Here is an 18,419-nt window from a genome sequence, read left to right on the forward strand (position 1 = left end):
GGGGCTGGTAAAATCACTCTTGACCCCATTCACCCAGCACACTTACTCTTCGAACTGTTGCCCTCTGGCTGGAGCTACAGAGCACTGAGCACCAGAACAGCCAGGCACAGGAACAGTTTTTTTTCCCCTCAGGCCATCCACCACATGAACAGTTAAAACTGCCCCCAAATACTTTCCTTTGTCAATACAACCCTGTGCAATATTCAATCCATCCATTCCTACTTGTATCCATATTTCATTTATATTCTTTAACATATCCCTACGTCTTCTTCAATACATCACCTGCACATAACTGTGTACCTATATATAAAATATTCTAACATCATTATTGCGCTATTGTATATTCCTCTTTTTTTGTTGTTTTTTTTTTTTTTTTTATCTGGTAGATCGTATTTTTTTTATTATTATTTTAATAATATGTCACTATATGTATATATATATTTAAATGTATATGTTTGTATGTATGTATATACATTGCATTCTCTTGCACTGTAAGCTTCTGTCACCATGACAGAATTATTTCGGTGAGGTCTATTCTAAGTCCAAGGTTCAGGCAATGGCATATGAAATATCCCATGTCTTTTGGTTGGAGACACGTAGCAGTGGAGTCCGATACCAAGCAGGAATGGAGCTGGATCCGGCCAGTTCTGATGACCTCGGGATAGGAGTCCCGAGGTTGAAACATGGAAACAAATAGAATAATATTAGCGTAGATGCCATTCAATTTTTTGCAGAGTTATAGATCATGATCAGTGTGCTCCAGGTTTGTTTCCGTTTGCTTACATGCACTGAGTGCATTACATTTAAAGTGCTCCAGATTCACTTTATTTTCACTTTTGCATAATTCCATAATTCCAAATATACTTGGCCGCTACAAGTTAATATACAGATAATACACTCAATGGCATCGGGTATTTGTGGACAGAGGAGGAGGACATGTTTAAATGAGGAGCACATTATACAGCTCTTGTGAGTTCAGAAAATCTTCAGGCAGTTGTCTGCCAAAATAAAAGCTTGACGGTTTAGATATCTTTGGTTTAAAGGAATAATTCACCCAAAAATGAAAATTCTCTCGTAATTTACTCACCCTCATGCCATACCAGGTGTGTATGACTTTCTTTCTTCTGCAGAACACAAATTAAGATTTTTAGAAGAATATCTCAGCTCTGTAGGTCCATACAATGCAAGTGAATGTTGTCCAAAATTTTTATGCTCCATATAGCAGATAAAGTCAGCAGAAAAGTAATCCATAAGAAGTTTAATCCATGTCTTTTAAAGCGATCCAATAAGTTTTGGATGAGAGCAGACCAAAATATAACTCCTTTTTCACTGTACATCTTGCCATTGCAGTCTCTAGGCACTTGAGTGTAATCGAGCTTGAAATCATGATTGCCAAGGAGACTGCTGATATCAAGATTTATAGTAACAAAACCGATTGTCATCGGTTGAGTCAATGTTGTTGTGTCAGGCTGAATGGGTGGCTCAAAACAAAAAGGAATTTTTATAGGACCTCAGAGTAGAGCCCGACCGATATGGGATTTTTGAGATCAATACCGATTTTAGAGGGGAAAAATTCACAGATTACTGATATGGTGGCCGATATAGTTAATTTTTGAGCTGGAATGAAAACAGACCTTTTTTGCACTGATATGACTATGCAGAGGTACTCAGAAGGCTGTTTCTTAAACAGATATTTTTATCAAAGAATATTTGACATTATTATTATACATGGTCAACAAATTCTAGAAATGAACACTGAGAAAATAAAGAATAAATAAAAATACAATAAATAGCTAAAAAATCATCAGTACTGTATGTTTAGTATCAGTCAGTTGCTGACCATTAAAATAAAGAATAAATTCAAATAAAATAAATAGCTAAATAAACATCAGTACTGTTTAGTATTAGTCAAATGCTGACCATTAAAATAAAGAATAAATAAAAATAAAATAAATAGCTAAATAAACATCAGTACTGTTTAGTATCAGTCAAATGCTGACTATATTAATACTGCCAGTCAATTAGGGGCAGGTTGTAAAACAAGAAGCATTTACACCTGCCGAGACAAGAGATAAACAGTGGCAGTGGTGTTACACCGTATTGTGCTATACAAGTTCAGTGGAAACTTTCAACGGTGGAAAACCAGACTTTTAAATATTACATTTTATAAATGCAATGACTGGAATTGTTCGGTTGAAGGGGGTACCAAACTGTGATTTCTGAACAAAATAGTTTGATGAATACATGTTTACACATTAACTTACACTTAGCTGACAAGCAATGAAAGTAGGTACGTGGTTAGCTAGTTAGCTATAAGCTCGTTGTCACGGAGAGTAAAAGATGGACCAGCATTGCATCTCACCAACTAGGTAACAGCATAGCGTGAAATCAACACTCAACAGACACAGTCCACCACTGCACTGTTGTCTACTCAGCTGCAAAAAGATGCTCTGATGTTTACCTTTCAATCTGCTACATTACTTACTGCACTGACAAACTATAACTAACAGACATGAGAGACATGGTTGTCAGGGACATGGTTAACATTATATTAGTTATATTGAAAAGGGAAAATGATGGGGTCATTGTTTATTAACTTTCCAGTATGTATTTCACAAACTAGTTAGCAACTTACCGAGAAGACACCGCTCAACTCCGCACCGCTTAAATCCGCCCTGTCTGCAGAGCCACCGTCAGCTCAGAGTCAGCTCTGTAAACAATGCAGGTGGAGCACGCTCTGCTGGACAAACTCCGTAATGACACCAATTCTAAAGCATTGTTTTCTGCATTATATGTTCTGAAAAATAGGTTTCATATCTGCACATATCGGTAAACATATACGCCGATACCGATATATCGGTGAAAGGCTAATACCAATATATTGGTCGGGCACTACCTCAGAGAAGTAATGTGACGGTATCAAAGCTTCAGCAATTATCACAATAACGGTATGCGGTATTATCACAATATTGAATTACATTACCTAAACGGGTTGAAATATAAAAAAATTTATTTGTTGATCTCTTAATAGCAAGTTTAATTACTTTTTTCAATACCAGACTTGCCTTTTAAATTAATAGATGACAAAGAACATTGAAAAGTACACTGAACGTTTAAAAAACGAATGCAGCCATTTTAATTCTGGATAGCAAGCCAGTTGCTAATATAATATACTAGCTACAAACTTAATAACGGTAAGTTCACTCACACTGTATGGCAACATACAATTGCGTTTACAAATTTATTTTAGTTGTTACTACAAAATATAAATGTTTGTGTGTTGCTAGTGGAGTTTTAGCTTTTAGTTTTAGCTAACTACTTTTCGGCCAAGAGTTATTGCAGATAATGTGAAAGCAAGCTACATATTATCTGCATATGGCAACAACAGTTAACTAGTTGTCTCAGAGTGCTGTCTCTCAGTTTTCAAAAATAATTTGGAAAAATGAGCAGAACTGTCACAACTTACCTTTATCTTGCTGAATTGCACAGGATAAATGTCCTGTAGATGAGCAAACATGTTGGAGGTGCTCCCGTGTTTCACTGCCACTTTTCTGCCACATGTTTGACACATCTTTGACCAACAATCCATCTGCATTTTTATGGAACCCAAAATACTTCCACCCTTCTGACAGCGGATAAAGGGTCTGCTGTGGTGGATAAACAGGGAGCTGGTTTGTTTACATCAGAGTGTGCGTGTGTCATTTGTGTCACACATCTTGATTTGTTGATGGGAAAAGAAAAACAAAAAAACACTGTGCAACCATAAAAATCTAAACAATGTGGCTAAAAGGTTATCTAGAAGTATTTTGAAGTGCCCACGATAACAATATCGTGCACATTAATTACATGATATACCGTATTACCAAATACTGTCACACACCTACCTCAGAGACTCAAAGTTTACAGTTTTAGAGAAAATGAACCTTCAAATATTTGTCTCTGCATGTTAACCTGGGAAAGGAGAAAGTATTTCAGTACCGAAAAAGTTACACACCAGCTCTAAGGACATATTCTCATAAGCTACTTAAACATAGTGATTATGGGGTCTTAATACTAACAATGAATTGTAGCAACAATGTGACTGGAAGTCATTTATTAATTTGGCGATTTGTGGTAATATGCAGAAACAGTGAGTTTAACTTTAAATCAGCATTGACATGATATGGTGACTACAATGGGAGTGCAGACAGTTGAACTCGCATGATCCACTTCCTGATACTGTTGGATAGTGCGGTCAAGTAGGAAATCCATCTAACAACCAACAGTAGAGCAACTTGGCACACTCCGATGATTTGAGAGACTCCTTAGTCCCAAGATGCCCCACCGCTACTTTAACAAATGACATTATGTCCCTTTCTCCCCCTCCCTCTCTCGTGCAGCTTTTGGAATCGACAGCTCATTGAGCGCTTCTCCCCTTTTTCTCCCCAATTTGGCCTGCCCAATCCCAATGCGCTCTAGGTCCTCATGGTGGTGTAGTGACTTGCCTTAATCCGGGTGGCGAAGGATGAATCTCAGTTGCCTCCGCGTCTGAGACAGTCAGTCAGCGCATCTTATCATGTGGCTTGTTGAGTGTGTTACCACAGAGACGTAGCACATGTGGAGGCTTCACGCTATTCTCTGGCATCCATGCACAACTCACCACATGCCCCACCAAGAGCGAGAACCACATTATAGCGACCACGAGGAGGTTAACCCAATGAGACTCTACCCACCCTAGCAGCCAGGCCAATTGGTTGCTTAGGATGCCTGACTGGAGTCACTCAGCACGACTTGGATTCGAACTTGCGACTCCAGGTGTGGTAGTCAGCATCTTTACTTGCTGAGCTACCCAGGCCCCCCTTCGAGACGCATTTTAAAGTTCTTTTTAACTTGACACGGCATCTAAAAACAGTGCTCCTGCATGAGACGCTGAGTAAACAAAAACAAAGCAAACAAAGATGTTCGTCTAGTGTGTTTATATGGAAAAACAAATGGTAAACTGGATGGTTGCAAAAGCATTCGGTGTGAACAGCCCCTTACAGTAGGTGGAGGTCTTTGGCTGTTGCATCTTGCTCTCTTATCAACATTTCTCAGATTAAGCAATGGGTTTGTCTGTAAAGGAGTCCAAGTTGGAAATGTGTGGTCTTGAGATCCTCGCGTTCTGTTCCTTTCTGTTGTGTTACGTCTGTTTGAACAGCCCCTGACCAGGGATCATGAGCCGCTTTACCACCGAGTTCAGCTGAATACCACTGCTATCTGGGAATAATTCTACCCTACATACAGCTGTAATGAATGAAAAACAGTGTGGTATATTGCTGTTATTATGAAGTTTGAGTCTGTGGTAGTATATACTGTGGCACCAGTGTAAGTGTAACACCATGTTAACACAGAACTGCCTATTGAAGCATTTTCCCCCTCATTTTACTTTTGACTTTCTTGAAAATTTGAGAATATGAACCGATTATTTAATTTTATTTTTTTATGCACTTTACTTTAAAATGGAATGTTTTTTTTAACAGCCAGGACTGTTCTTTGGAATAATATAACATGGTGCTGTATGCATTCAATGCACCCTTTTGTGGACTAAGGAAATAACGTCAGTTTAAAAAATCAGCCGAATTTAAAATTCAAATTTAATTTGAATTTAGAAAAGTTTAAGGTAAAAATGTGAATTTAGTTTCTCTGCCCAGTTGATAGCCCTAAAAGGGATAGTTCACCCAAAAATGAAAATTCTCTCATCAGTAACACCCTCATGCCATCCCAGAAGTGTATGACTTTTAGAAGAATATTTCAGCTCTGTTGGTCCATACAATGGAATTGAATGGTGATCAGACATTTGTACTTCTGAAAGTGAAAGTGGAGATTTAGAGTAAAAAAAGGACTTAAATTTTAAACCCTAAGCCTAAGCATGTTTGTTTCAATTCATGTCTGAATCTAAAGTATAGGCTATGACTGCTACGGAAAATGTTTCATGCTATTAAGAAAACATGTCAGCAGTTAAAATAGACACAACCAGCCTCTTAAATCTGTAATGCTTTTAAATCTTTATTAAATGGATTTAAATTGGTTTGGATTTAAATAATTGGATATAAAATGCTGAAAAAACAAAACATAAACTAGTGCATGTTACCTATTGAGGCTATTATATATATTATTATATATTTGGCAACTTCCCAGCTCCATGGTTTGTCATATCTCCACATAGTTGCTCCAGGTAAATGACTGTCGCAATTGGCATTGGGGTACTTGTCTGTCATCATCAATATCTGATTACATCATCCTCTCTCCAAGCCCTAGTGTGAATGTTACATTCACTTGCAAAGATTCAAAAAGCGCTTCTAATTCAGCATTTTAAGTGTGTATGTTTATGTTTATATTCAAACAGACACAAGAAGCATTCTCAAGTTTTGTGGTTGTGTACGTGCAGTTGTGACCCATAAGTCGATAATACTTGGATCCCCCAAGCCTGTGCACAAGATACTGCTAAATCTTTACCAGAGAGTAAAACTGTGATCTTAACTCATTACATTCTATGCATCCTTCTGTCCCCTTCTCTCTCTCTCTCTCTCTCTCTCTCTCTCTCTCTCTCTCTCTCTCTCTCCTTCTTAGAAATGGAAGAAGAACTGGTTCGTACTCTTCCCAGCCAGTCAAAACGGCATTGCACGGCTAGAGTTTTATGATTGCTCGGGCAGCGCCAGCGATAAACCTAGCACTAAGAAAATGGACAAGAAGATCATTCGTCTCTCAGAATGCATCAGCATACTCCCTGCTGTCACTGAAACCTGCCCTAAAGAAAACATGGCCGCCTTCTGTGTTGAGACCAATGACAAGACATATGTCTTTGCAGCAGAGAAATACATAACCAATGAGTGGGTAGAGAAGATGTGCGAGATCGCTTTTCAGGTAAGATGACATCATGGAAACTTTGTTAATTTTTATGACCTACCAACTCAGTGTCACTGAGTTTAGAAATTTGAGTATTTTCATTACAGTTTCATTTGGTAACTACAGTTGTTATAATAGGGGTCACTTACAAATATAGTTGTCTGAGGTGGTAGAAATGCAGAATCTTTCAAAAAGCTTTTAACCTGTTGATGCTCATTGACCCCACCCAAGGGTTTGACTTACCGCGTTCACATTTACTGTATAGTGTGTTGTTCAAAATTGTTCATAATGTTGACAAATTTGACATCTGTATAATTTGTCAACATTATTAACTCTTTTTTTGACTAGACTATATAGTAAATGTGAACTAATTTAAGCAAAGTGACATCAGTGTTGGGGGGGGAGGGGGGCATGCACATCAACAGAACACGTGTTTGCAAAAATTTTATCTTTGTGTCATTGTTGGCTTCATACATTTTAAAAAAATATTTATATCATTTTCTTAAAAAAAAAGATTCAGTGACTTAAAATGTCAAGTGGTGTAACACCTTGCACCTTCAATACACGTTAGTTTATCATTAATTACAACTTAATCATTAATTACATTTTTTTTTTTTTTTTTTTTACAGATATATTTTTTTTAAGAAGTGAATATCAAAAAGTTTTCTAAGGGTTACTCTATTTGGCCTGACCGAAATGTTCCTTTTCATAAAAATCTGATGTTTAAAAAAAAACTTCACACTTAGTCTAAAGGGGTCCTGTCTGTTTTATGTTTTATAATAATATTTTAAAGCAAAATTGTTTCACCACTTTTTATAGAAATAATAATAAAGTATTTATCTGAAATTATGTATTCTAAAATTTCTTTTTTCAAGAATTTCAGCTTAAACTTAAATGTTATTATTTTACTGTCTTCGGATGGTTACACCACTTAGACATTTGTGACTAAGATTTGAAAAAATATAAAAATTACTTTGAACACAGAAATTGTATTCAAAGGTGTATTCAGGTAATTGATTTTTTCCGCATTACTCTCATTACAGTAACAAGAATTTAGGGTGGGAGGGCTGGTTAATTGTGAAAATAATGTCACAATTAAAAAAAAAATTATGATTTTAACATGTAATCTATTAATAAGACTATAAGCCAAGAATTGCAAGTTTCTTTATTTTAACAGTGAATGTGCATTTGACACTTTATAATTTGCCAGGACTGGTAAATCTAGAACCATGTTTTAGAGTGTTTTACTGAATGTAACTTGTAATGTTAACTTGAGGTAAAGTCCAGACATGTTTCGAATTTCCAAACGGAATAGACTTTATTCACAGTAGAGCCATCTTAGACTTTTTGACGGAACTGACAAAGAGGCTGTGAGGGACAGACTTCAATGGGTTGTAAGGTTGTTTAAAGTGTTTTTGGATTGTTGCACTGACAAAACTTTGAAAAAAATTTAAGTAAACAAAAAGACAACATGAGTTTGGGAAAATTAGGTGGGATCTAGGAGCTTTCTGATAGCTTTATACAGTGCATATCATTAAAGAGATGGAAAGTCTAGTCCTCACAGCCTTGTTTTCATTCCTATCCAAAATCAAAGATGGAGTTACTGTGAATAAGGTCTGTAGCACAGCTTTCCCCTATACTAAGTCAGCATCTCTCTCTCTTTCTATCTCACTTTCTCTGTCCATCTCACAAGGGAGGGAGTGTTTCTCTTGGTAGTTCTGACTCAAATGGACAGCAAGAGCTTCAAATGGCAGAAAATCTCATTTATTACTCCAGAGAAGAAGGTAAGAAGGACATGCAGCATAGTATCAATTTACTCTCCCTTGACGTGTTTTCAACAACTGGTTTTAATTGTGTAAGGATAGAAGGCCAGCTGTTTTTATTTATTTATTTGAGCTATATACAGTTATTTCCATAGACATTCATTTTATGGCACCACACTATTGCGATTTGCCATGTTTTCATAAGTCTAAGTCACTTATATTTTCCTTCTTAATCATAGCTATACAATCTCTTTGGTGCTCGTTAGAAATGTGGCCACAGTAATTTTGTATGACAACGCAAATGTGAAAACACAGATCCACGTTCTACAACACACAGCTGTGCTGACTTTAAACTCCTAATTTTCATAATGGGCAATGAGTTTCTTAAAGTCTAGGACTTGTGACGTCACCTGCACTGTCTAGTACTTTTTGGTTTCTACACAGAAGTTGCCTATAGCCAACATCCCATGACTAAATCTCAATCAACCATCACCATATGAGAAACCGTAAAACTGTGAAAAGGTCAGTGAAGAGACACGAATGTCTGTTGACCTGATTCTGTTAGATGCAAATGGACTGGATGCAAATTCCCTGGTCTGTTAGTCACACATTGGAGAACGTTAATGTTTATACTTGATGGATTAGGAGAGCTATGTTTCCAGAAATATGTTTACAAAGTTGGTTGGTTTGGATGGTCACAGAAAAGCAGAGTGAAAGAGGCAAACAAATGCAATGGAGGAGGACAGAAAGTGGAGGAGAATCTCAGGCATTTCCCCTACCCCCCTCCTCCATGGCTTACACTCACTTCATCTAGTGCATTGAGAGGTAAACATTCAAGATTCAAAAATGAAAAGTCTGTAATCAATTGCTAACCAGTTGCTTGTTGTTTCAAACTTACATTCTTCTGTTGAGCACAAAAGGAAATGTTAGGCAGAATGTTAGCCTCAGTCACCATTCACTTTCATTGCAGTTTTTTTTCCCCATTCAATGAAAGTGGATGGTGACTGAGGCCAACATTCTGCCTAATATCTCCTTTTTTGTCCATGGAAGAAACAAAATCATATGTGTTTGGAACAATGTGAGGGTGATTAAATGATGACAGAATTTTCATTTTTGTGTGAACTATCCTGTTAAGTCTACTCAGTGCCCAAACTCTTGCTCCTGCTAAAGCCCAAAGTATACTTTGGTCAGACAGGACGCGTGATGCAAATTTCGTCATCAGCAGAGTGCTCAAGCACTGAACGTGTGCAGACCGATTTTTCTAACCGCACATCTTTGAACGTGTAGACTGTGCATGCGCCTTGAATTATTTATATGAATTAGTGGATCCACAAGGTAGCAATACTCACATTTGAGCCAAAGACATAATCGCCGGTAGATAACAGGAGACAAAGGTAAAAACAACAACAGTAGATATGCACGTCAAGAGCGCGAGTGTGAGGGGGTCAGGAGATACCTGCATTTGTATAACTCTAGTCTGAATTATTATAAAGACATCTTTATGGGTCTAAGAATATCTAGAAATTGTCCGTCGTCTCATAACAGTTGTAGCGCGCATGCGCCGAACACCTGTATATGCGCGCATAGTTAAATGGAGTATACTTTGACAGGCTCGCGTTCGACTGTACGCAGACGCTGAGCGTTCGTGTCAAAATCGAAGTATACTTTGGGCTTAAACATTCTTGGGTGTTTCTAGGGAAACAGTTTGTGATCACTTCTGTTTTTAGTAAGGGTGACACTGACTTCCTCAATGAGGGTGGGTGCTGACATTTAAAAGGCTTGACTCTGACTCAGATATCTAATTTATATCTTTTCTGACATGACAACAAGTGGCAGTGTGCAACAGATTGTGACATGTATGGGTAATGATTATTGTTGCCCAGTCCAATGTCATCTGTTGGTATTTTTGTTTAAAGCTAATTCAGAGTTAGATAAGATGATAAATGTAGATAAGAGTGGAGCCACTCATTTTAGAAATGTATTTATTAAGGGGCCTGGGTAGCTCAGCGAGTAAAGACGCTGACTACCACCCCTGGAGTCGCAAGTTTGAATCCAGGGCATGCTGAGTGACTCCAGCCAGGTCTCCTAAGCAAACAAATTGGCCCGTTTGCTATGGTGGGTAGAGTCACATGGGGTAACCTCCTCGTGGTTGCTATAATGTGGTTCTCGCTCTCGGTGGGGCGTGTGGTGAGTTGTGCGTGGATGCCGCGGAGAATAGCGTGAAGCCTCCACACGTGCTATGTCTCCGCGGTAACGCGCTCAACAAGCCACGTGATAAGATGCGTGAAAGGCGAGTCACTACACCACCACGAGGACTTGAAGCGCATTGGGAACTGGGCATTCCAAATTGAATTTTTTTTAAATATATATTATCTGCTCACATGGGAGAATTTAGAGACGCACTTTGAAAGGAAAGTGGTGTAAATGGCTCACTGTCTTTAGTCTCTATAAGCATTAGCTGTATTGAACTTAGCAGGGAAATGGCACACGGGACCCATCAGCTGAAAAACATCCTGGCTGTACTTTTATATTGTGGGTTGTTGTTCCTATGTGATTTGAAAAAGGCCAGTGTTGGCTAATTTACGAAATTCAGAAAACTTTCAGTTTTACTCATCATGAGCCACAGAAGTTGAATCTTACTTCACATTTATTTGAGTTAAACTTGATAATTTCCTTTGCCAAATTTTGCAGTTAATGAATTTTGGGTGAGTGTCCAGAGGACAGAAGCATCAGAGCGCTGCGGTCTCTCTGGAAATTACTGGCTTAGGGCTAATATAGACAACCTTATCCTGAAGGAGCCCAAGACTAAAAAGGATTTGCTGGTATGGCCCTACAAACTCCTCCGTCGCTATGGAAGAGACCGGGTGAGTTTTAGTCATTTCTGAACTGTCCTGGTTCACAGCATACTTGGATATCTTCAAACTGATGCAAAAAATCAATGTAGAGTTCTAAAAGCTATAAAATGTATTACATTTGTGGCTGAGGTTTAAAGCCATGTAATGTCATTGAATCTCTTCAGTAACAATTAGCATGTGATCTTAAAACTTGATTGCACAATGTCTTGTTCAGTCTCAGCCTTGAATTTGTCTGTACAGTAGCTTTTAGACACCTACACGTGAACATGTAGACTGCACACAGTTTGTGTCTCAAATAATCTAACGGCTGTTTGCGTCAACCCAACATTGTTGCAGACAGCTGGCCTCATACTAAAAATGACAGCTAAGGCAGGAACTTAGGCCACTATTGTTTTAAACTCTGCTTCCTGTCATTACCATAGAAACTGCCTTGATACAGGAAGCTGGCCTTCCTCTCTCCATTATGAGTGGGTGGAAGGCAGGGCTAATGCGGTGAATGACTATAGAATTAAGGTTATGATGGTTTTAAAAGGTTAAGAAGCCCTGTGTTGTGGCCATTTTTGTTTTTCATTCCAATGCGGTGAATGACTACTGAATTAATGTTATGATTGTTTTAAAAGGTTAAGAAGCCCTGTGTTGCATCCAATTTTGTTTTTCGTTCCTAGTCTAAGTCTAAAGCTTTGGGGTGTCAGCACACCCACGGACGGTTCTAGGGTCAGTGGATATAATCAAAAATGATAATTCTCTCATGATTTACTCACCTTAAAGCCATCCCAGATGTGCATGTCTTTCCTTCTTTAGCAGAACCGAAATGAAGATTTTTATAAGCACATTTCAGCTCTGTATACACTCCTGTAGACATTCATTGATCAACTGGAGTCATGTGGATTACTTTTATGCTGCCTAAATATGCCTTCTGGACCGTCAAACAGCCAGCAGCCTCATGGCACACACTCACTTTCATGGTATGGACATACAAAGCTGAAAATGCTTCTAAAAATCTTCATTTTGGTTCTGCTGAAGAAGGAATGACATACACATCTGGGATGGCTTAAAGGTGAGTCAATCATGAGAAAATTTTCATTTTTGGGTGGACTTTTCCTTTAATAAAATTATATTTATGATCAACTTAATACTGAAGCACTGGTACCTTTGACATCACTGAAAGATGATTACAACATTTACGTTCACAACATACACAATTTTCCTTTGTAATCTACAAGACCTCATTAGTGAGGTAAAAACATGGGAAAATTACTTTGGTGTAAAGTTGGACCTGTCATTGCAAAGACAGACATTGCAAATATCCCAGTTATCATTAGCTGGTGCTTCGAAAGGTCAGCGGCAATGGGGTGAAAGTTGAAAAAGTTTTAACTTTGAGTGCTGCGTAACCACACTTGACGGATGTGCAACGTTGAAGCTGGTTCTTGACTCCATAGGGTTGTGTCATGTGGGAGCCCCATAATGTAAATGTATGAGATAAGGATCAAAGTAAAGCAATAATAAAATGTTTAAAAAATGCATTCTTAAAATTCTGATTTGCTCTGCAGGTTATGTTCTCTTTTGAGGCAGGGCGACGCTGTGAATCTGGGCCAGGGAACTTCACCTTCGAGACAAAGCAAGGGAATGAGATATTCCACATTATTGAAGAATCCATCCGTGAGCAAAAAGCCCAAGCTGAAGAGCGACACCAAAGCTGTCCATCATTAGACGGTGACTGCCAAGCTCTCCTGCAGATTCGTGCTGCTATTTCAGATGGAAACAGTCGTGAACCAGATGGAGATTCTGGTGGCAGCAAGCCTGGATCGGCGGATGGTGTCTTTGGTCGAAAGGAAAACGATGGGAAAAATGTAAAAGGCCGAAGCCTCCCAGAGCCTCCTACCCCAGTTGGAGGGACCCCACCACGATCGCCCATGCCTCGTGGATCCAAAAGTGGACAACCTTTAGAGGACCAGGGGAGCCTGTACTCGGAGCCTGCTGACTCAGTCCGTTCGCCACCCAGTTTAGGAGAGTGTCTGTACTCTGACCCAGTGGATAGTATCAAAACTGTCATACGAACTCCCAGCCCACACCTCAGGCCACCTGTTGATGAGGGGGGTAGCCGACCCCAGGGTATCAAGCACGAGCCTTTCTATACAGACATCTATGATCAGATTAGTCTGGACTTGTTGCAGAGGACAGGGGCATTGGGACTTGATGGGCGAAGCAGGCACCCTGCAGATGGTCGTCCAACAGAGCACATTTATGATGAGCCAGAGGGACGTGCAGGACCTCCAAATACACAGGCTATAACCACTCTTTATGACGAAGCGCGGTTGGACATGCATGCCCGGAGAACCAGGGGATTGGAGGAGCCTCAAATTCATGAGGTGCCCTACAATCCCAATGTGGATGATCATTCAGTCCCTACTTTTGGCAAGGCTCTCCAACCATTGCCTGTACCCAGACCTAAAGGCCTCAAGCCTGTCATCGCACCAAAGCCAGGCAAAGTAGCACTGCCCAAAAAAGACCATCTACCACTGCCTCAAAGTAAGGGCAGTGCTAACCTAAACAACAATAATAGTAGCAACAGTCAGGGGTTGACAGGGTTTGTGGTTGACAGCAGGTGTGGAGGAGTTGGTAGAGGAGGAGGTGGTGCTGAAAGGGCAGGTAACAATGTGGAGCTTTACAGTAAAGTCTCTAGACATAGGCTTCCAGCAAATGCTTGGCATCCTAACATGCAAACTTCAGACATCATCTATGATAATTTGGGTGACATTTGACCTAACCCTTGAAGACATTTAGGTAGCCTGGTCTCTTTTTCCTGAGCCCATTAAATAAGTCTAACCACAATTAGAGGAAATATGTCCATGGGAGACAATGGTACTATATACCTGGACATTTCATTAGCCATTTAGTCATTGACTGTAGCTTATACTAAAATGACATTTGAGAGCTAGGGCTGTAAAAACTGACTTTGCCATAATGGTGGACTATAGAACTACAGAAAATGGACCCCAACATCTTTTGTGTGGATAATGCCCTTTGAAAGGGCCTGTACTGGAACATGCCACATTTTGCACTTCTCAAATTCACAAAATAGTCCTGTTTGGTTTAACAGAGTCTGTGCCTTGCATGTCAGAAACTGTAAAAGATTATGAAGCACTTGTCAAAAAATCCCCATGCTAGAGAATGGAGTGTTAAGTGTTGTAGTCTAAACATTATCTAATAGATCCAAATTAATGGTTGATGTGCTGTGACAAAAAGGTCAGTCATTGCACAAACAAACAATGGATTACGTTGCATTGAGATTGTAGCAGGGAGGATACTAATCCACTGCTGTGTATGTGTGTGTGCGTGTGTGCACGTGTGTGTGTACGTGTGTGTGCGTGTGTGTGTGCGTGCATGAGTTGGCATCTGTGCTGTTGTTAAACATGATAATAAAATATTATACTAAAAGAGTCCCAAGACTCTATGTGCTCTTACTTTTCCACTTGTGAAAATATACAAGTATATGCACTTCCAAAAAAAATCTGGACTTGTTTTGTCTCTTGAGTCACTAAGGATGCATGAAATTAACCTGAATGCCCTATCCTTCATTCTCAGTCTCGTATTCACTTCGTGTTCTGTTGTCCTGAACTGCATTTGACAACTGAGGGATAATCCTGATGCAAAGTGAATATTAACCATCTGTGTAAAATAGGGCCCTTATTTCAAATGGCAGTTAAATGTTGGCTGTGTTTTAAAGTGTCTGCCTGGCAGGGTTTGAAGGTACATACTGTTCCCTGTCCTGTTTTATTCTCTTTCGCCCTCTCACTCATTTCCTTATGTCCTCTCTCCAGTCTCCCCCAGTCTTTTCTCCCACTGCTTACATTTTTTCTTTTGAGTAAACCACCAAAATCTGATCTATTCATCACGTTGCTTTATTTATAAAAATAAAATAAAAATAAAAAAAACTGCAGTGCAGGGCTTTTTAGCTAAAAAGAATACTTTAATTTAGCCCAAGGTCTGTCCTACAGTTTACCACTATACTTTTTATGCAGGATTATGCAGAGCTACATTAAAAAGCAGATTACTCTTATATGTAAAGATAAAGTGCATTGACAACACCTCTTTTCCCTCTCTTCTTAAAGAAACAGTTCACCCCAAAATTTTAATTCTTCTGTAATCAGTTCACCCTCCTTTTGTGTTCCATGGAAGAAAGCAAATCACACATGGTTTGGAACAACATGAGTATGAGCAAATTCTGAAAATTAGAAGTTTTGAATGAACTATCCCTTTAACACTGTCAATTGGCAGTCAGTATCAACTTAATTTAGATTCACCGGCAATATTCCCACTAACTGCACGCCTGCACTTCGGATGTTGCTCCCGCGCAGACGGAAAAAACATCCAGGCAGGTGGTGGACTTAAAGGGATAGTTCACCCAAAAATGAAATTTCTATCATCATTTACTCACCCCCATGGCATCCCAGATGTGAATGACTTTCATTCTTATGCTGAACACAAATGAAGATTTTTAGAAGAATGTTTCAGCTCTGTTGGTCCTCACAAAGAAGTAAATGGGTACCACATTTTCCAAGGTCCGAAAAGCACATAAAGGCAGCATAAAAGTAATCTATACAACTCGAGTGGAAAAATTTATATCTTCAGAAGCGAAATGATAGGTGTGGGTGAGAAACAGATCAATATTTAAGTCCTTTTTTACTATAAAAGTTGGTGCCCAGTTGGTGGCAATATGCACAAGGAATGCAAATCTCCAAAAACAAAAGAAGAAGAAAGTGAAAGTGGAGATTGATAGTAAAAAATGATTTAAATATTGATCTGTTTCTCACCCACACCTATTATATAACTTCTGAAGACATGTACAGTTGTGCTTAAAAGTTTGCATACCCTGGCAGAAATTGTGAAATTTTGGCATTGATTTTGAAAATATGACTGATCATGCAAAAAAAAAAAACTGTCTTTTATTTAAGGATAGTGTTCATATGAAGCCATTTATTATCACATAGTTGTTTGGCTCCTTTTTAAATCATAATGGTAACAGAAATCACCCAAATGGCCCTGATCAAAAGTTTACATACCCTTGAATGTTTGGCCTTGTTACAGACACACAAGGTGACATACACAGGTTTAAATGGCAATTAAAGGTTAATTTCCCACACCTGTGGCTTTTTAAATTGCAATTAGTGTCTGTGTATAAATAGTCAATGAGTTTGTTAGCTCTCACGTGGATGCATTGAGCATTCTAGATACTGAGCCATGGGGAGCAGAAAAGAACTGTCAAAAGACCTGCGTAACAAGGTAATGGAACTTTATAAAGATGGAAAAGGATATAAAAATATATCCAAAGCCTTGAAAATGCCAGTCAGTACTGTTCAATCACTTATTAAGAAGTGGAAAATTAGGGGATCTCTTGATACCAAGCCAAGGTCAGGTAGACCAAAAAATTTTTTAGCCACATCTGCCAGAAGAATTGTTTGGAATACAAAGAAAAACCCACAGGTAACCTCAGGAGAAATACAGGCTGCTCTGGAAAAAGACTGTGTGGTCCCCATGGCTCAGTATCTAGTCTGCTCAGTGCATCCACGTGAGAACTCATTGACTATTTATACACAGACACTAATTGCAATTTAAAAAGCCACAGGTGTGGGAAATTAACCTTTAATTGCCATTTAAACCTGTGTGTGTCACCTTGTGTGTCTGTAACAAGGCCAAACATTCAAGGGTATGTAAACTTTTGATCAGGGCCATTTGGGTGATTTCTGTTATCATTATGATTTAAAAAGGAGCCAAACAACTGTGTGATAATAAATGGCTTCATATGATCACTATCCTTAAATAAAAGACAGGTTTTTTTTTTTGCATGATCATTCATATTTGCAAAATCAATGCCAAAATTTCACAATTTCTGCCAGGGTATGCAAACTTTTCAACACAATTGTATTTAAACACTGGAGTCATATGGATTAGTTTTATGCTGCCTTTATATGATTTTGGGCCTTCAAAGTTTTGGTGTGGCATGAGGGTGAGTAAATAATTAGAGAATTTTCATTTTTGGGTGAACTATTCCTTTAAGTGCGTGGGAAAACCTAGAGAACTAAATGCATGCGCAGTGTTTCAACTGGAGTCCATATGAATGTTATTTTTTTCCAGTATGGAGCTAAAGCTTTGAGTGAAATCTTGTGTGTAAACAAGGTGGAAATGCGCATTATTGAGTCGTGAAACAACACATATCCGCATTTATCGTGAGGCGTGAATGTGCAAGTGCGGATGCGTGCCTGAATGGTAAAATGTGCTTCATGGTCAGAGCCTGTTCCTTGAGTAATTAATATAAACAGTTGCTTATGTCTTACATGAATGCAAACAGGTGCAACAAATCAGGTATGTTTCAAAATATCACATTTGTGCAAAAGACTTTGCAGTGTAAACGCACTAATGCAGCATAATTGATCTGCAGCTGTCTATTATGTTGATAGCATTAATTAAACAACAATATTGAAAAGAAAGCCACAGACTGCTTTTTATTTATTTATTATTATTAGCCTACTATGTTCTTAGTTTACTTAGTCTACTTCTTTATAATTATGATTATTTACCTGAATAATTAAAAAACATGAAGCAGTGTTTACTTAATCGAGAAACAGTACAGCAACATGCCATTGTTTTTATTTTATATGTTTATATTTGCATTCATATTTAACATTTGAAATAAAAGTGTAATCAATAGCATAATAGCATATCCATTTTTACTGTGGTATTGAATTTAAAATATCAAGAATTGTGAAATTTCACTGGTATTAAAATTTGGTGTTTATGTATACTGTGTGTGTGTGTGTGTGTATATATATATATATATATATATATATATATATATATATATATATATATATATATATACACACACACACAGTCTATATAATATTCTACCTGGGTGGCTGAAGCTTCTGCCCAATAG

The 18,419-nt window shown here is 38.4% G+C and overlaps 1 protein-coding gene across 1 annotated transcript in view; it reads left to right on the top strand.

Annotated features, from left to right (window-relative positions):
• The window catches only part of dok1b (docking protein 1b), a 37,869-nt gene extending 22,945 nt beyond the window's left edge, over positions 1-14,924 (top strand). Inside the window, exons 2-5 of the mRNA XM_051648698.1 lie at positions 6,589-6,882; positions 8,558-8,648; positions 11,319-11,491; positions 13,033-14,924. Coding sequence (XP_051504658.1) covers positions 6,589-6,882; positions 8,558-8,648; positions 11,319-11,491; positions 13,033-14,244 — 1,770 coding nt within the window. The 3' untranslated portion in view covers positions 14,245-14,924. The remainder of the gene's footprint in view (positions 1-6,588; positions 6,883-8,557; positions 8,649-11,318; positions 11,492-13,032) is intronic.
• Positions 14,925-18,419: the final 3,495 nt, after the last annotated feature.

The sequence above is a fragment of the Myxocyprinus asiaticus genome, chromosome 2 (genome assembly GCF_019703515.2).
Source record: "Myxocyprinus asiaticus isolate MX2 ecotype Aquarium Trade chromosome 2, UBuf_Myxa_2, whole genome shotgun sequence".
Lineage (NCBI taxonomy): Eukaryota > Metazoa > Chordata > Actinopteri > Cypriniformes > Catostomidae > Myxocyprinus > Myxocyprinus asiaticus.